The sequence below is a fragment of the Anoplopoma fimbria genome, chromosome 3 (assembly GCF_027596085.1).
Source record: "Anoplopoma fimbria isolate UVic2021 breed Golden Eagle Sablefish chromosome 3, Afim_UVic_2022, whole genome shotgun sequence".
Classification (NCBI taxonomy): Eukaryota; Metazoa; Chordata; class Actinopteri; order Perciformes; family Anoplopomatidae; genus Anoplopoma; species Anoplopoma fimbria.
In genome coordinates, this window is record NC_072451.1 from 18,076,348 (window position 1) to 18,096,583 (window position 20,236).

At 43.2% G+C, this 20,236-nt stretch overlaps 1 protein-coding gene across 2 annotated transcripts in view; it reads left to right on the forward strand.

The window, feature by feature from the left end:
- Positions 1-20,236, forward strand: part of LOC129089426 (ephrin type-B receptor 1-B) — a 142,842-nt gene that overhangs the window by 30,989 nt on the left and 91,617 nt on the right. For both annotated transcript variants that reach the window (XM_054596876.1, XM_054596875.1), the window contains exon 2: positions 14,385-14,449. In XM_054596876.1, coding sequence (XP_054452851.1) covers positions 14,385-14,449 — 65 coding nt within the window. The remainder of the gene's footprint in view (positions 1-14,384; positions 14,450-20,236) is intronic.

Sequence of the window (20,236 nt, forward strand, 5' to 3'; positions counted from 1 at the left end):
CTTGTGAGACGGGGCAGGCTGGAGTGCTTGTTTTCCCACTCACAGTGGGTGTGCATTTCTTTATCTCCTTTGCCTGTCGTGTTGACTGATGGGTAATATGCTAAATGGGGCCTGTGTTTACCTCACCTGTGGCACCGGCAGGCCTCTGTGTGTGCTGGGCTGTGACAGGGAGCACTAATAATGCTTTAACTGCTCTGTCAAACTTCAATCACATTGACACAAGCTCTGCTGTAGCACACTGTCCTGATGGCAGAGGTGCTATCACCGGACAGGTGTAGGTGAATTGTGTCCCAGCGGTTACATGGCAAATGTTGACTATGCACTGGAGATCAGGGAAATGGGCTGTGTAGTAGCAGCCCGAGTGCAGATGGGCATTTGCATGTCTATGTTTATCTATATTAATAAGTCTAAGTATGCAAATACTCAATATGTGTTTGCATATGTGCGTGCGTGTGTGTGTGTAGCTTCCTCTCCCCCCATTTATATGGTTAGTGGAGCAGTGAGGCCTTGAAGCGAGTCTCTCTCCAGGAGTTTGTGATTTACGAACCTGATGTGAGCACTTCTGCCCTCCTCCTGCATAACATCCCCATTAGAGACAACGGACACTGTGGCTCTGTTCATCATGTAGAGAGAGAGAGAGAGAGAGAGAGAGAGAGAGAGAGAGAGAGAGATGAGTAATAGACGAAGAAAAAGAAGGGGGGGGAGAGAAAGAAAGAAGAGATGGCACAGCGCATTATCTCACCAACGCCCTATGCCTTTACAGAGAGCATGACCAACTGCATCTGTTCACAGCAGAGCAGAGAAAAAAGTGACATGGGGATGCAAAAGGAAGGGGAATTAAAGCAGTAGCATGATGAATATTTTACCCCAGCCAGCCACAGCCACCACAGCAGTAGCCATAGGTCTTGCCAAAGATTGCCAGTTGCGCTGCTCGTTCCTTCATCTCCTCTGGCTCTACTTTCTATTTTTATTTCCATTTTTGTCTACCTATGTTTTGTACCTGTGTTTGTTTTGGTCTGTCAGCGTCATTATGTGGAGCGAGCTGTCAGGGGACACACAGGCTAACAACACCCCTGGGGAGGAGAAAAGAGGAGTGGTAGTGTGTGAAAACTCTCTGGGAGTCATTCCAACAGCCATCTGCATTAATAACTGCACAGCCACAGATAACAAACACTTCACGAAACGGTAGACATATTTGCTCTGCATACACGTAAGCCTGGGCAAAAAGCATTTTATGAAATGTACTGTGTATATTGGCAAACATTTTGAATATTGCCTTTTATGATAGTGGGGGAAATCTTTGTTCTTGGCAACGGTGTATTGTGCTTTATCGTATTAATACAAGTGTTATATGTACTGAGCTTGTGACTAAAGGTACATTGTGTTTTGTTATTAAATTGTTCAAGAGTATTTCTTCCCTAACAGCATCTCTTAAAGCGGTCTGTTATCGCCTAAATGCATTAGGGTGTTTTATTTGAAACTCAACCTACTGTGGGAAAAAAAAATTATTCAATCAGTAAAGATGTGTTCAAATTCCAAATTTGCTGCGTAAAAGTGCCACAAGCCTTGCCTTTAAATTCAACAGGGACACTCTGCTTCTGCCTAACACAATATGTAGAAAATCAACGAACTGTAATGAATGGATAATTATGGCACCTAACCGTCTGAAATGTGATATGTGAAAGCTTTTAGGATCCAACACCATAGATGGAAGAAACGTGGATTAATTGTCGGGCAGCGGAGGCACCACTAAACAACCAAAATACCACATTAAGACACCAAGACCTTGAGAAACACCACAGAAAAGTCCATGCTGTGATTTGGTATCAGTAAATTTGACATTTGCAGATCTCTGCATTGGCATAAAGTGGACATGTCTTTAACGGTAGACTCCTGGTACCAATTAAACCCATTTTCATGGATCATATGATACATGAGCCTTCACCCTATAGCTCTTAAACGGAGCCTGCTACAGTCTCTGACAGTTCGCCATGAGTGGAAGAGGTTAATTCTGCAGCAGATTAGACTGTGTGCGTGGCATCTGAATGAATTTGAACATAAATATTATGTTGGTTTTCACACTTGATTTTTCGAAAAAGTGACAGCCCTGATATTATTTATTAACTTTAATAAATTGCTTTGAAAATAAGTGATCTTAGCCATTGATTAAGAAACTGAAGTCAGTTGTATGGATGTCAGTGGAAGGTTTCAGTATCTACTGCCCCAGAGGCTTTTTCAACCTATTCAAGATCCGCATGTGACATGAATCGTTACCACTGTTGACATAACAATGTTCAAATTTATGTAAAATGTGCAAATGAAAAATATGAACATGTTGCAAAAAAATCAAGAGATGTGTCCCCTTCTTTGAAATCATATTTGATTGAAGTGGCACGCTTAATGCAAATCATGTGCCACAGAATTGTTGAACCCTCATGGGCTTGGGAGTGTTAGTTTTTTGGGAAAATGAGACAGAGCTTTTCTGCTCTACTTAACATTTGTAATGAAACCCCCATGGTTCTTTTTTCTATCCGTCCTTTGCTTGCCTCTTCCAACACAGAGCAATGATGACAGCAGGAAACCTCGATCCATATACTGCCTCTTCTGTATCCATGTTTCCATTTATTTTTCAGTGCCTGACCTACGGGCTGGAGTTAACTGCATCAAAAGTTAACTCTAAAGCAGTGTTGAAAACACTTTACATAACAACGGTTGTCTTAATGATTTGGCACACAGAAGTACAGTAAATCCTGGCCTTGCCCTCCTAGCAGCTTTAACCAAATACTAAGTATTACATACACTTTCTCATACCCAACACACCCAAAGGGGTTATTTCCCTCCAACGCAAACTCTGCTGCTGTTTCATCTGAAATACAGTAGGTCCTGACGGGCCGCTGTTCTCTCCAAACACCTGAAAAACCACTTGTATCCCCCATCAGAGCTATGTACACTAGCAGCAGATACTCACACCCACACAGGACCAACACCTGCAACTATTCTAACCCACTGACATACAACTAGAGAAATAATTTACCAGCTTGGAGCAGCTTTTACAGCTGTGTGAACTGCTTGTTTTTGTGCATGTGTGAATGTGGGGTGTCTCAGAGTGAGCAAAGTGAGCAGTGAGCTAGTGTTTCTTTTCTGCCACAGCTTCTTGCTCGTGAAGTAAAGGAACAGCTTGAAGTGGGTCGGTGGCACTACATATTTAACGAGGCGTCTCAGCTCTTTAGCTTCAGCGCTGTAGAGCAGCGAGCAGTGTGTCGCACTTTGACTCCTGGAGCACGCCTCACGTCACGCCAGCAAAACAGCCTCATCTGGCGGGGCTGCCGAGTACAGCGCTGCCTGGAAGCTCTCTTTTCTTCTGGCTGGCAGATCTTTAACTCAGAGGGTAACCACAGGCTGTCTTGCTGCATCCAGAGTCTCGCCCTCTGACCCGCCCATGTTGTCTCCGTTACATCAGCGATCAACAGAGGGACAGGAAGATTTGAATTGGCAGGTTGAAAAAAACAAAACAGAAATGTTGATGGGGTGGTGGATCTTCACCTCAAAGATGACAGCTAGTACGAGGGCAGATATTGTCGAGAGAGAAGAAAGGGCCGGAGGGATGGCTGATATTCGCGCTCCCCTCTAGTGTCACTGGACAGCTGTGACATTTTGGGCTGTGTTCTGGGTCAGAGCTCAAGCGGCCGGGGATCCCGGATGCCAAATCAGATGAGGTCAGATACTGTGTGTGCCCGGGTGGCGCCGGCACAAGATCAAAATCACCCACACAAAACAGCAAAAAACTGCCTGAATGAAATGTGTGTGAAATGACATGGGCTCTCGCAGAAGAGGCTTAGCATTCAGAGTGGCTCGGAGAAGGAAGAGATAGGAGAGAGCGAGAGAGATAAAGAGTACGAAGGACTGATTAAAAAGAGGAAACAGAGGAAAAGAGTGGGCAGTTTGATGGTGGAAATAAAAACGGCAGCATCAAATGGAGGGACATCAAAAACAAACTCCTCCTGGAAACCAAAGCCATCAGCCTTTTCCCCTTTTCACTGTTTCCATTCCCCAACTCTAAAGAAGCACTGAAAAGCATAGAGGGCATGTACTGTTTTCCACTGCAGGATAAAAGACCTCCAGACAAATATACTCAAAAAGGTCCATCTCTTACTCCCAAGTGGTAAAAATTATCTCTCTTTCCTTACTTCTCTCTTGTTATAGATTCTTATTGGAGATACTCTGTCAGCCTGATGCCAGAAGGTCAAGATCCTCTGCTGAAAGTTTCTCTTTTAGCCTCAGGACTCTTTTCTATCTGTTATTCCCCAACTGCTGTATGCAGACTTCAGCAAAGCCCCGGAGGAAACGCAAAGCCCATCTCCAAAAATATATAGACTTCCCCAGGCATGTGAACGTATGCTGCAAGAAGGTGGATTTAGTGTTTGCACTTAAGGGAGAGTATTGTGTTTGCTCTGAGGCATTGGAGAAGCCTCACACAATTGTTTTTTATGGAGATAGATAACACAAAATGAGAGGTGATCTCAACTTGAGAATGTCTGCGGTCGCCAGTAGTTTAGCCAGACTCTTGGGATGTATTCTCCGCTTATGTATGTGTGTTGTTGGTGAAGTGGCGTGTAAGTGTGTGGTGGAGCTGCACTAACGAGTTCCCAGAAGAACACCTCATTCGCAGTTAAGGGAGTGCGATCACACCGTGCGTTTCCTCTCATTCACACCGGCTTAGCCAGCACTGTCCCTCTGGTGAAGAGCACATGGCTGGGGAATACCAAACGGAGGCATCAATTACCTGCATCTCACTACATCGGTCAAGGGAGAACAGCAGCTAAATTGAATAACACTTTCCCAATCGCATGTTTGCATATGGGCTTTCGCACACATGCGAGTGCTGGCACACACACACACACACACACACACACACACACACACACACACACACACACACACACACACACACACACACACACACACACACACACACACACACACACACACACATGCTCACAATCATGGAAAACAATCAGTGATCCATCCCAGTGGCACCCTCTCTCGACAGGGTACACTAACCACTGTTCTCTCGGTGAGAAATAGAGGTGCGTCATATGATTGACTCACTCACACTTCCATATGACTGTTAAATCGTCTTATACGCACAGTCAATTCAGGCTTAGTGCCTTTTTTCCCGAGCCCCATGGGCGCGGGTGATAATTTGACTTTTATTGAAATTCAGCTCCAGTGGGTTCAAGGTGGTTGAAGGTTGTTCTTTTACTGCCACAGATGAGATGGAGGGAGAGCGTGGCATCAAACCCTCAAGGCTCTATCTCTCTCCCCTCTCTGACGATGGGGAAATGATTCAAGATGCATGGAGTCAATTCTGTGGTGCATCCAAACATGGTTAACAACAGCGTTTAATGAGATTGTATATATAGCTAGCTGGTGTTAGCTTCTACCCCTTGAACACAGTCTTCTTTATTACTTTCCAGTGGTACATTGCCGTATTCTCGGGGAGAAACTAGCAGGGACAAAGGTTAATCTGTATGAAGTTTTTTTTTTTTTTTTTTTTTTTTTTTGCTACAGCCCTGGTAAATGCCACCCAAAGTTGAGTCAGACTCTGAAGGTGTCCCAGTGGAGGTGAAACAGGAGATGCAGCTCGGCTGTGCTGTGTTTGATGGCTGTTGTGAGCATTCTCATATATCGTGTCTTTCTTTCCGTGCATGCACATGTGAGACTTTCTTTTATCCTTTTGTGCATTTTTTTTTTTTTTTGCTGGTGGCGTGATGTTCATGTTCATGTTCGTGTTAGTGCGAGACAATTTTGTTCCTGTTTTACTGTTCATAAATATTGCACGTGCCACACATGAGCAGAGTGAATCTTTTGTACATTCAGGAAGCAGGACAGAAATAGGGGTCAGGTGGTTTCAAGGAAATGATGTGACTCTTTTGAGATCCATTTGCTGTATAAGATAACACAGGGCGCTGCCACATGATGCCCTCTCCATCGCAGTGTCTCTCTGATTACTCCTTCCATATCTCCTGCGCTATCTCTCCTCATATGAGCTACAGACCTTCTTCCTTCTCCCTCTCCCTCTATCTCAGTCCTGTCTTTCTCTTTTACTTTATCTCTCCATCTCTGTCGGTTTCTCTCTGCTCTCCATACTGCCTCCACATATTATCTCAGTGCAAGTGTGTGACAGAAAAGGACAGTCACTTCTGTCTATTTCTTTGCACTCCTAACTCCTAGTTGCTATAAAATGCAACCATGCGAGTCACAGTGAGATGCCATCAGAGACACTATGCACACATTTGACATTCACTTTATTGATTCCTTTATTTCTCTATATTTGTGCACTTCGTTTTTGTGATCTTCCACCCCTCACACTTCAACAGCATGCATACACACACGCACTGCGCTTATGACGATTCCTACTGTCTTAATTAGAGTGAAGGATTGCAGTGAGAGGTAGTTGAGTGACATCATTTTTTGCACTCAGCACTATTTTCTGGTCTGGTTGAAAAAAAAAAGAAGATGCTTTAACTCACCCCGCGTAGCCCATTAGCTATAGCTTATACTTCTAAATGTCAGCCTCACACAATCCCAGTGCGACCTGCACACAGTTCTTCTCCGTCAGTCTGCTTGTGTCTCTAGCCAGCAGAAGTGATGATAGGCCCAAGTCAGGGTTAACCCCTTACTTTCATATGCGAAGTTTAGAAATGTCAAACCTATAGTGGATTTCATTGTAAAGGCATTCTCCTTATGAGAAAAGGTTAAATTACATTGGCATTTTTTTCAAACCATGTTAGCTCTCCAACATAAACAGAGTTTAGCAGTCACTTTCCTATTCACCACTGTGGGAGCAGGGTAGGGTTTTTTGGCACAGTTGTTGCGCTGTAAAATGATACTCCTCGGGCCCTTATGGTTCACGTCAACCACTCTGCACTTTTAATTTGGGGCATTGATTGAGAAATTATTTTAGCTGTGTCATTTAAGTGATCAAATTTCAGCTTTTAATGCATTTTTTGGAAAGAAAGGGGAGTGGGAGGAGTTGCAAAGAGAATAAATGACAGTGGATGGGTGTGGCTGAGTGATTGGGAAGCCAGCCAAAGCCTTGTTCTACAGCCAGTGAACCATTGGGGAGTAGTTTCCCTCTCCATGGATTCTGTTTTGGAAGGTGAGGAGCCTGATAAGAGTTGTAATTACCTCGTTTTACTGCAGCAAATTGCCAGGTTTCTTAAAAGCAGACAGGCTGGCTGAGGTAATATCAGCAGTAATGAGTATTGTGATGGTTCTGGGGGGCTAGCTCTGCTTCCATCTGGATTATTGCTTGGCCACTGCTGCTGGTCTGCTGCTACAGCAAGCCTTAGCCGGTCCTGGGCTCATTACTGTGAGGTATAAATGGTTTAATATTGAGTTTGTCCGCACAACGTGCTTGGGAGCCCAATAAGTGTGTATGTAAGCATTAACCTTGCATAGTAAGATAATATATACACATTTGTGAAACACCTGTTTTTTCCAAGGTACACATTTTTCCAACAAAAAGACATTTTGTATAAAGAAAATCGTGAAGAATTCTGTTCAGGAGCTGCATGTGAGAGTAAATAATAATAATTATTGTGCCTGTCTGTACTGTATATGTGTAAACACATGCCATGATGTGTATTGTCCTTTTCAAAAGGATGGTGAGAAGCATTATCTTCACCCTAGGGGAGTGGGAAAAATGTTGGCTTTTGATTGGACCCTGTGAGTATCCATTAAATGACGGTCTACAAAAGCAACGGCAGAATTCCCTCAGCGGTGTCATCACTGCCAGACTCACTCCAAAGATCTACATGAGCGGTGATCATATTTCTGCTGTGTGCGTCATGAGCAGAGAGAAAAAGGAGACATTTGAAATGTTATATCTTTCGTCAGAATGCTGAACACTGTGTTTCACCAGATTATGTTGATATAATTTAACCTTTTCATGGAAACGTGAATATCCCGAATGTTTGGCCTGAAACTGATACATATGTTATGAAATATTTTGAAGATTTCTTTTGCTCACATTGCTCCTTACCACTTTCTTTTTTTGGATAGAAGAGGAGGAGGATAAATTGGAAGTCTTTTGCACTTACGCTAAAAGTAATTAGGTTGTTAGTTTTAATTGACCTATAGGATGGGACTAATTCTTGGTTTGATTCTTCCTATCTGTCTCTGGTAATGGTTACAATATAGAAGAACATTAGTTTCCCCTCCTTCACATCCAGTCAGCTAGAAAATTACTTCTAATTTGCAAGCATTAGAAGAAGTAGGAAGTGCATATTTCTGCAGCTAAGACAGTTTTTTGTGTGTATGTATGTTACATTTTTTGATTGTAATAAGCACAGGCCAATGGGTCACACCAGTGAGCCCCGAATGAAGCCTGGAGATCCTCTGCTCATTCTTAGCTCTCAGACCCGATGCTTACAAAGAGTGTTTGTGTGGTTTTTGGGTGTGTCCCTTCTCCTTCTTATCCTGCATAAAGCTCATGTAGGGAGAGAAATCGAAACCCCCTGTAGCCTGTCATTAACAGGAGGCAGAGAGAAAGAAAGATAAGGGGGAAGGAATGGAAGGAAGAAGGCAAAAAAAAGACAGGGGGGAAGTGAAGGAGATGAAAGACGGTGGTAAATGGAAGAAACATGCAGAGACGAGGAGGAGAAAGGATGCACTGGGATTAAAGGGAGAGAGTGTGAGGGAGAAGAGGGATGGATGCGTGGGAGAGGAAAGAAGGAGGAGAAGAAGAAGGTGGAGGTAAAGAGAGAGCGAGAGGGGGTGGTGGGTGGTGGGGTTATGATGAATTAAAGATGACACTCTCCGGCAGCCTGGTTTCTAAAGATCACTCTGTCTGCTAATGCAATGTTAATGAATGCAAATGATGTGCCTAACCTCTCTCCCCTGACCAGGAGAGGGAAAGGGAGAAAAAGCGAGAGAAGGAGAGATGGAGAGGTATGAAGTGTGGGGGGGGGGGGCTATGTACAAATGTGCTGTTTCTGCCTCAGGCCTATAGCTGAATGAGTTGACTGACCACACGGATGTGAATAGCTGCGTGAGTCTGTTGTTGTCACTGGCCTCTGGTTGTGCATTGTGGGGGATGTAGTGTTTTCCTGCTTCCCTTCCACAGTGACTCTTTTACAAACCTGCAATCGTGGGTAAAGAGAGTGCGGCTGCTCAACCAGCGCCACAAGGTTGAATCTTAAGTTGTATGCGACATGGCAGCCCAGATGTGTAAGGCCAAGAGAATGTCACCTTGCTCTTATTATAGGATAATTTCATCAGGCTCTGTAGATGCTGAATATTTTATAATTTTTCTTTCTTGTGAGGCATTCTTCCTAACATCTGCTGCTGATCTCACTTTGGCTTCTGTAAGTCCCCTCTTCTGTATCTCCTCTCATCTCTCTTGGCTTTTATCTGTTGTCCCCGAGACCCGGTCTCCTTTCATGCTGCAAATTTTTTTTTCACTCCAGAGCGAGTGTCTGCGAGCCCAGAACACTGTTAATATATTTGTGTGTGTGTGTGCGTGTGCGGGCGATCTGTGATTTGTGAGCCTGCTCATTTATTCTGTCTATGGCTCATCGAAGCGGGACTTGTGTATCCCATCACTCCCCGCTAATGTCTCCGAGGATGGCAGATTATTTTCTGTTCAATTTTCAAATCAGCCACGTTGTCATCGCTGTCTTCGGGGAGACGTAGAAGTAACGTATTTCTTCTGATGTATTTCTGTTGACTGTTCTGTATCTTCTATTTAAAGCGAAAAAGCCTTCAGTATGAGTGACATCGCTTTAGTGTGGCGCGGATTAGAAGAGTCTCACATCTATGTTCGCAAGGATTGTCTTCTCTGTTGAACACGATGACTCAATCAAAGACATCACTTCTTTCATATTCCTTTCACCCTGAAGCAGTGTTCTGCCATAATCCCAGTTACAGTTTTTAAATCAGCTTAACGCTCTTGACCATGTTGGACTTGATCTGATTCTATACCGTCCAATAGACGGTAATCTTTTTGGGGTGATTTCCCAGGTTCAAGTGAGTGAACAGCGTCTGTCTGTGTGACAAACTTCCACACAATTTGTTTAGAAAACACTTCACTCTGTCATAAATGTTCCCTTTTTATTCATAAATCCCCCCGAGTGGACGGCTGATTAGTTTGTGGAGACGCAGCAGCCTTTTCTCATGTTTGTTTGTCACTTTGTTTTCAGCCCTGTATTAAGATGCCAGGCTCAGCGGGCTACCATGGGGCTTCATCATTGTTAAGTGCTCATTTCAATCCCACTGATTTCTTCTTTTGGTTTTTCATCTCTGTCTTTCCATTCCCTTCCATATCTCCCCCTCTTGGTCCTCCCATCTTGAATCAGTTGTGGAGAAAAGATAAACCCCTTTTAAATAATGTTGTTCAAGGCCCTCGGATCTTATTTCAGTTTGTTGCAACAGTCACAACGAAAAGCCCGTCTCAGCCCAGCATCTGGACATGATTGTCTCATTGAATTACAAAGTGTACCAGCATCCTTGAACAGGAGGACATAGAAGGGGGGGGTTAAAGGACAGATGAATGGAAAAGATGTGTTATGGGGTGGGAAAGGGAAATCTGCAGAGAATTGTCTGCCGTATTGACTAAGCAGCCAGGGAGCTTCAAAGAGGCGCTTCAGCACATGTTCTATCGACCAGCAGCCATACAATCATACAGACGTGGGCACAAAGGGGAGAATCACTCAGACATGTTGCCCTTCTCACTTGCAACCCATTGAATAAAAGTCATACGTCGAGACTCATACAGGATGGAGAGATTGGCCAATCTAGGCCTGCTGCTTTTTATTTCTCTATCTATAGATGTTCTTTGACCCGAATGAGTGAAATATGCAATCATGCTTCTGTGATGCATCATGCGACTGCTTGCTGACGTGTAATTGTGTGAAGAGGGCTGCCTTATCGATCTGGAGCGCAAGGCCCCATCAATGTTTAATGCAGTCTCTCTCGCTCTTTCATTTCTCCCCCCCCCCCCCCTCTCTCTGTATCTGTGGAAACAGCCTACCATTTGGTATTGATCTACCACTTGCTACTAATGAGAAGGAGCTGGGCTTTCTGGCATTGGAAGCTGTAGGCCTTCGGTCGAGCCTTTGTTTTGGCTCGGCTGAAGACTTCTTGGGTTTGACTCGTATGCTGGCAGTGGATCAGCTTCCATGAGCCTTACACAATGAGCCAGCCCACTTCTGTTGTATGTTTGAGAGTAACTAATATTCTGCAGTGTATTCACAATACATCCCCTGGCCATTCGAGGCAAGCTACCCTGACAACTACAAGCTATTGTTTTCCCAATTGATTTATGACATAGTCAACATTAAGCTCTCTATATTAATAATTTTCCCACAGACTGAACTGCTAGTGAACCTGGCTGTGTTTAATTTATTGGAGCTTGCAGGTGGAGCTGACATAGCAGAATATGAATGCAGGAGAAAACACTCTGGGCTACCCTCCAAACATGAGGGACTACAGCGGACTGTTGTCTTCCCTTGTCCTCCAAATTACTTGGTAAAAAAACGAAAGAGAGAGGGTTAAGGGAGGTGCGGTCAGATATAACTGCGATCAGAATCAGGGAGCAATGGAAAGGGAGGACTAATAGTTTTTACGAGGGTTTTATGGTCTAAGCTGAGGCGTTACCAAGCGTTAAACTACTGGAACCCACATACAGCGAGGAGAGATGAATCAGAGGAAATAAGGCTCTTAAAATACTTAATCAAAATCCAAATTTACATTGACCTCAAACAGATATATCTTAACCATTTATACATATTACTTTATTTTTCCTCTTTTTTTTTAATATAAAAAACCTAATTGTTTCCTAAGCTGAGGTCATAGGATGAATTATAATTTCAGTAATAAACCAAACCTCTTGTAATGTTTGAAACAGCCGGCTGTTCTAATATAACGTGGGTTGCTCGTTTTAAAATAAAACTCTTCAAATCCACTTATGATTAAACGGATGAATGGTCCACAAAATGGCTCATTTAAAAATCACACACACACACGTACACAAGGCCCATTTTTTTCCAAATCCCCAGTGCCAGTGGACAGGTGTGTGAGCTGCAGCATGACGGCTGTGCGAGCCCCACCCTGTTGCTAATAACCACTTAGCATACTCCATTTACTCATCTGCTACTCTGATATTCTGCTAATGGTAGACATTAGGTCACATGACACAACTCACCCAGCCCTCCCATGGGCTTTTGACCTTTTTTTGTCTCCTTCCCTCACCATCTTGCACCTCCTTAACCCCTCCTTTCCTTTTAAAAGGAAATGGGAAATGGCCAACCGATGCCTGTGTGATTTGACTAAAGCCTCTGTGATTTCCCCTGAGAAAGCGTTGGCAGTCCCCACCATGCTGGCTGGCGCTGAGGGCTGTTTCATGCTCCTATCTCCCCAGCTGACAGCGAGTCGTGCAGGCAGGCAGGCAGGCGGGCTGGAGCTGGCTTTCTGGCTGTGGAAACTAGACAAGACAAGGCTGATCTTAGGGAAATTGAAATACTCTGATGGAAGCTGGGTGTGAACAAGACTGTCACTGTAGGTGTACACAGAAAATTGCTCTCTCAGTTGGCTGGTGAATGTGTGTGTGCATGCAGCTTGTGCGAGTCTTAATGTGTCTGTGCGAATGCTTATGTGTGCAGCTGAATTACCTGGGCTAATTGGTTTCATGTCTGAGGACAGTTTCTCCCAGTAAGTAGAGATTGAGAATGAAAGGCCTTTTTCTTTCCTACCGGTGTCTTGTCACTCATCCTCTGTGTACTTGTTTTTTACCGAGACCACTTGAACTGCAGAAGTCGGGCTTTGAGTGCTCCATCATTTTGAATGATTTGTAAATCACTGCAAGTTCAGTCAGATTCCCAATAAGCAACAGCTGCGGGTTTGTGCTTCCTGCGGAGGAGTGGGTAAAAGGGAGGGTGCTGGGGGCTGGAACCTCGTCTTGAACGAGGACAGCTTCTGCTGTTTTTTGTCTTTGCATTCCACAAGAGTGTGATGTCTCCCTTATCAACAAGGCGTGTGGGCGTCGCTCGCCAACCGTGTGCTGCAACAGTGGGAGATGCCCGAGCCAAAGACACAGTAACCGCAATTCCTCAGAAGATTCCCACACACCATTCTTAACTACTGCAGACCCAGACATAGTAGTCACTCCTCTGTCTCCATTTTCTGTTTGGTCACAACAAACACAATTGAGGACATGTTGGCAGGTGACATCAAAAAGGTGAAATATGCCACGGTTCACTCTCTATAAGATGGAATGTTTAGGCCAGAGAATAAACTGTCTTTTACTGGGTCAATGATTAATCTATCATTACACTGCTAAGGCCAACATGTCAACCAGTCAATCACTCTATAGATCTGTGTGTGTGTGTGTGTGTGTGTTTGTGTGTGTGTGAGAGAGAGGGAGACAGAGACTGAGGGAGAGGGAGGAGAGAGAGATGCAGGTGAGACCAGTGGTTCGTAATAACTGTCATTCTTCTCTCTTCTTTCCTGGAGCTATATCTAGTTTCCAGGTTTCAGTGTGCCAACAAGACAGATATTAATCAAAACGGGGCAGACAAACTTCTTGGGTGAGCTGCCAGACTTATTTGTCTGCGGTCTGTCACTGTGGATTAGCTAGAGGTAATCTTTGTCTTATATTTCATAGATATGGGACCAGATAAGACACCTTGTATAAAACAAGTCCAAAGTGTGGTAGATAAATTCAAATCTCCTGTGAACTATTCCCCTATGGCACATTTTCCTTTCTGAGGAAGAACTGACACGAAGAGTATAGGAGAAACTAGTTTTCAGGTAAACAAACTGCAAGTTTTTTAAGCAACGGCCTCGCCTTGGAGGGCCCCCTCTGTATTTGTGAAGGCTTTTTCTTTTGGTTAACAATGTCACAAAGTGCAGCACTCGTAAACAACCACATGCAAACCCATACAGTGTTTCTGATGTGCACACAGACAAATACAAAAATATCCTTTTTTTTTTTCTTTTTTTTCAAATGACTTCATACCGTGCAAATGCATGCATGCACTCACACAAACAAAGGCAGGATGCACATAGTGTAGTTTCATGCTGTCACAGAGAGAACACAATACAAAGCTCAGCATTTAACAGCATGACAGAGGCTCTCAGACATTTCTTCCAGCAAAAGTGCCGAAGCTTTGTTTCCATGTCTCTTGTCTTAACAGAAGTCTAGCAGAGATGGATGAAACACTGTGAAGGATTCATCTCCTCTCTGTTCATGAATGATTGTGTCAAGCGATCACTGGGGCTTGAATGCGCTCCAACTCTGTGGAATGATACTCAAAATAGCTTTTCTGAGGCTAACCACTGTCTTTGTCTCTCTCTTCCGCCTTTTCCTTTCTTCTCTGCAGAGACTGTGATGGACACTCGGGTGGCCACAGCTGAACTGGGCTGGACGGCGTATCCTAATTCTGGGGTGAGTCGGTTATTGTCTCACACACACACACATCGTGACTAAAAAATGGTTTCAGAAGTTTCTATTGGGAGGAAGAAACACAGTGCGCCCATACAGATCTACAGTCAGCCAGACAAATAGACAGGAAGGCAGGCAGGATGGGAGTATAGACTTAAGTAGAGCCCAATGTAGCTCCTATTATGGGTATTACTTTCTCTCTGTCCCAGCTCATAATGACTTAATGACATAATGGGTCCACATAGGCCCCAGACACAGTACCTAAGTCCCTGTAAATGGAGGCTGGGGGGAAACCATAGACATAATGATACTGTAATGATACATTTATGCAAGGAAGTGGAGGTATTAGGATGAAACAGGGAAGGAGGAGCTAAGAGAATAGAAACGCTCAGGGCTTTTTCTGATTTTAGGGGAACTATTTTCAACTTTCTGGTAGTGTCATGCACATAAAAGGAGTTGAAAGGAGAAAAGTGCAAAGTCATCAGAATCGGGGAAAGTGTTCGGTTTTTTTTCTGAAAGAATCACACTATCAGAAGTATGATTGCCCTATTACACTAATGGACTTAAAGATAATATTAAGGCCTTGTTCCTTGTGCTGTAATTCAATAGTTTAATGAAAAGCTCCATAGAACAACGTTGATAGCATGGATCTTGCCGGACAGACGATGACTGTTTCCTTCATTTTCTGGGTCCTTGGGTCTTTATGAGGCATTTTACACATGTGTAAAGGAAAGCTTTTATTGCTTTGGAACAGAGCTTTGGCTCTATTTAAACATTGGAGAGTGTGGCAGTCCATGCTTTTTCTTCTGTCCTCAAAGGAGTACTAACTAAAACAACCTGCACCCTGGAATAACCTTGTCCGTTCATTTTATGTGATACGTGTGTGTGTGTGTGTGTGTGTGTGTGTGTGTGTGTGTGTGTGTGTGTGTGTGTGTGTGTGTGTGTGTGTGTGTGTGTGTGTGTGTGTGTGTGCGTGTGTGTGAGTGAGTGTGTGTGTGTGTGCACAGCTGAGATCTTGCTTATGTCTGCAGCTGTTTTGCTTGTATGAATAACATTCATCCTAATAAAGTTATATTGATACACACTACATATCAAATATAGTTATATCGTTTTCTAGAATCAGTGAGGGAACTACTTTAAATGCATTTTTTTTACTGTATGTTAATAAAACAGGATTAAACTTAAGATAAGATGAGTAGCTCGTGAGCAGACTGTTAACTTGTATTTTGATTTTCAAAAGCTTTACTATGTTAGTGAGGATGCATAACTTGTCACCTCACAGCAAATTGTGAATGGGCCTCTCAATCTTTAGGGATGACATATTTTTATCTTACTACCGGTGCTGTTCACCCTGATTTCTGTGAAAGGATCAGTTGGGTCAACACTTACAAACATTTTCCAAATATGCAATGAAATAAATTAGATTTTTGGATCATGGATCAGCCTCACACTGTCAAATCTTTTTTCTCTGTGAAGAGAAAATATCCAATAAGACCCACTGAGTCGAACCATCTACGATGCTATTTCCATCTAAGCCTGTTCAGTTCAGCAAGCCTCCAGGCACACAGAGCCTCCTGTCTGTGTTGAGCATAGTTTTTTAAGCTACTCCTGGTGTAAAATTGGAGGCCGGGAGACCCTCTGTAGGGAGAATACACTCGTACCGCTCACTGGAAGAACTTACCACTTTACACAGCTGCTTTGACCTTACTGGTAGTGTGTGAGTGATGCAGCACGATTGTGTAGAAAAGCACACCCTCTCACGCACACGCATACATACTCATGTGCACTCAAATACGCACACACTATACTCAGCAGGTTTTTAATTTATGGATTTCTGTTGCATGAGATTTAAATATGTAATTATGTCACACCTGCAAATCTGTTCATTTCCATGTAAAACGCTCACCCTTGAGGGTTGATGGTGCACCTGTTTGTCTTCGTACTGTATCAGCTGATTCGGAAATCCTTAATTTAATCGATAATTAGATATATTTTACATATGTATTCCATCTCATGTAATGGTCAGCTGAAGGTAAATCTCAGAAGCATGACTGCAGCCTATAGTGTTGTCAATGTAAAGATACATAATATACATTACTTGTATGACTACACAGTTATTTTAATAATCATGTATATTAGTCGGTATAGCCAGTGGCTAAGTGGTCAATTGTTCTCTCTTTGAACCTGATAACTGCCTCTCTAACACACACAAGAGAAAACGCAGACACACTAGTGTTGTCCCTGTGCTATTTGACACATCTCATTAATTTCCTTTAGTAACTTCTCCTTCAGGAGTTCATAAGAAGTGTGTATGTGTGTTTGTGTTTGGCTGACCAGAAGGGTTAATTTTGAAGGATTACAGAAGCAGTGTCATTAGTTCCAGTGGTGTTAACACGAGGACACATCAGGGTTGGCCATTTGAATGCAAAATGGAGCGACAGTATGCGAATGCACACTCTTATGTTAGCACCTTCTAGAGAGAAGAGCTCAGAAGGAAAACAGACCTGCACAGCAAACATTATGATATTCCTTCATAATGTGCATTCTTGCTCCAGATTTGTATTTCTATTGTTTCATTTCAGTTGGATATATTCTTTCATTCACTCTGTGGACTTTCACCTCCAAATGCATTTTTTTCTCTCTGTTTCTGTCTCACCTCCATCCTTATGAGTCAGTCCTCTTGTCCTCTCTCTCTTTCTCGCTGACGTTCTCTTACACACATCCTTACTTCTTTATGACAAATACAATATGGAGTCCCAGAAAGACAAATGGATGCAATGTGAGAGAGCAGACATGAAAGACATTGAAATGCACACAGACACACTAGCCTTGCTAATGTAGATCCACATGCACTTATAATGTGATTATTCTCGGCTATCAACAGTAACCTCGTTTCTGAAACATCATCTCAATGATGAACCTCAGTTAATTTTCAGTTTATTCACAACACAGTACAAGTTCAATCATAAGACCTCCGTCTAAACATTGATTTAATATGTAAGAAATAAATAAAGACATTTACTCTGGGTTTCTTCACATGGTAAAGCAATCAATAGAAAATTTGTAAAAGGGGACATATATGCAAATTTTCAGGTTTGTACTTGTATTTTGGGTTTCTATTAGAAAATGTTTTTATGCTTTAATATTCATACTGTCCATCTGAATATACCCGTATCCACCCTCTGTCTGAAATGCTCCGTCTTAGCGCCTGTCTATTTAAGCCCCCCTTTAGAAACATCCCAGTCTCCTCTCACAAGAAAAATATGGTGCACCTTTGCAAAGGCAGGTTTCAAGCTGTGTGTGGAGATACTCACATATATTCTAATATTTATACTCTATTCTAATGAGCTGCATGTGACATAGAAAGGGGAGCCAAATCTGAGTGGCTTGTTAAATCATGTGTTTTTAGATCTAGGCAGCCGACAAAAACTGACTGACTGGGTTGTTTTATTTCACAGTTTGTGGCTTCACAGGCACCCTAGATACCTAAATGTATGTGCACAAGTCCTGGACTTGTCCATGATATGTCCCCTTTAACACAACCTATTTGTTCTAAGAAAATAATTATTTCATGGTAATGTATACAGATATCTAAAATTTTTTTTTTATATATGAACCTGTGCATGATAAAGACCTAATAAAAAGTCCTACAGCGAGGTTGAATTAAATATCTGTACTTGCAGCAAAGCATCTCATCCTTTGAACCGAAATGATTAAATCCAGGGTCGGGCTTAAAGTAAAATTTAAAGCAATTAAAAAGTAGAACCATTGCATAATTTAGTTTGCAAAAGTGAACTTTATGTTGTAGAAACACATGAAAAAAAAGTGCTCCCACTACAGAGCCACTGTCTTAAGAGTCCAAACACCATTCCCTACATACCATGTTAAGTTAAATACAATTAAACGATATCTGCCAAGATGGTTCTAGACATGGTAGGGGACAGCCAGAAATCACATTACTCGCAAATTCAGTGGGAGTTTTAGAGCTGTCCCACTTTTGTTGTGGACATAATTGCGTTATCTGATTTCCTGCTTGATTTCTCACAGTAATCTGGTTTCCTGTGTGCATGATTTAAGCATAGACACTGTGTGGAGAAGCAGATAAGGAAGGTGACAAATCGGGGTATTGTATTACAATCATTTAATGGGATTTTACAAGGCAAGGAGAGTGAAGTGGAAATGAAGAACAGCTGAAGAGCAAGGCTATGTGTCCACTAGGTGTTTTAAAAAGCAGAATAGTGCAGGAAGTGCTTAGAGATGCTGTGAGGCTCGTAATGTTAACTAGCCTGTGGCACAATGGTATACCCCAGGGAAATATATAGATATAAAAACCTTAAAGGCACAGTCATACCATGAAGAGTCAGCTTTCAGCCCATATGCTCCTATATATTATTCTTTATGTCCCTCCTATCATATTTTATATGAGCTTTTCTCCGTTCTTTGCCATCATAAGCAATAAAGACCACTTAATAAGACCACTGTTTAACTGAAGATGTTGAGAGGTGGCCAAAACAGGGCGAGTTCCCTGAAAACCCCCCAAAAGTTTACGACTCAAGTGATCGGAACTGTAGGACAATAGAAACCAATCTCGATTCTCTTCCTTTATCATTCTTAAAGGATTTATATAAATGGTGAGTGAGGGGGAAAAATGCTTTCATTTGAGAGGGAGCGGATGGGATTAGGGGAGTGTGGAGTGAGGAAGGGAGCAAGGGGCTGAGAGTGAGGGGATGAAAGGAGCTGGGAGAAGAAACAGAAGTGATTGCAAAGGAGCTGAAAAGGGTTGCAGGACCAGCAAAGGGGTGTGAGGAGAGACGGGGATGTAGAGAAGCTGGAGTAGGAGAACGTAAGAGATCGTGTGTGAACGGAACCGAAAAAAAAGCAGCCCTGTAGAACTGATGCATCTAGCTGTGGGTGTGTGCCCGTGGAACAGAACTCATGTGACTCTGAGAGGTCACAGACAGAGTACGGGCTTTAGGTGAGAGCCTAGGGGGGTTGAGGGGTCAGCAGGTTGGCAGGGGGCTGTGCTGACGGAGGCTGTTGGTGCTGTCAAGCGTGTAGAAATAGAGCAGGTTGGTGTGGTTATGAGGGGCTTGGGGAGAAGAGGGATAAAGAGTCGGATAAGTGAGCAGAGAGAGACGGGTGTGGAGGATAAATGCTGGGGGACACGACGGACAGGAAAAGGCGTGTGGAGTGAGACACCAGCAGAGAAAGATGAGGAGATCTTGGAGAAATCCTCCTGTCGTTTGGTGGAAGCAGGTGCAAAACAAGGGATGGAAACAGAATGGATCTCACCGTTGCATGTTTGTTTGTATTTACATCCCCTTGTATCTTCACATAAGGGCTTGTGTGCGCATATTTTCAAGTGCCTGGATTCGCTTTTGCATATCTGCACCTGCATATGTGAGCGTGCAGAAGAGCAGGTGTTGCTGGAGGGTGGTTTTGGGGCGTGCCCGACCCGTGCTTAAGCAAAGCTCCTGTGGGCCTTAACTGGACAGGTGTCAGCATACACTCAGCGATTCCTAAAGAGCACAGATAGATCCATAAAAGCCATCTCACCATCTGCTGACCAGACTCAATACACCTCAATTATTCATATCCAGACAGACAGACAGACAGACAGACAGACAGGCAGGCAGACAGACAGGCAGGCAGGCAGGCAAGTGGGCAGGCAGTTGCTCAACGGGCATCAGGGAACACAGGAGGGAAAAAGTAAAATGAGGAACGTGAAAAAAAAGAGTGAGAGGTAGAGAGGAAGAAGAAAGAGGCTGATTGAAAGTGGATAATAAGAGT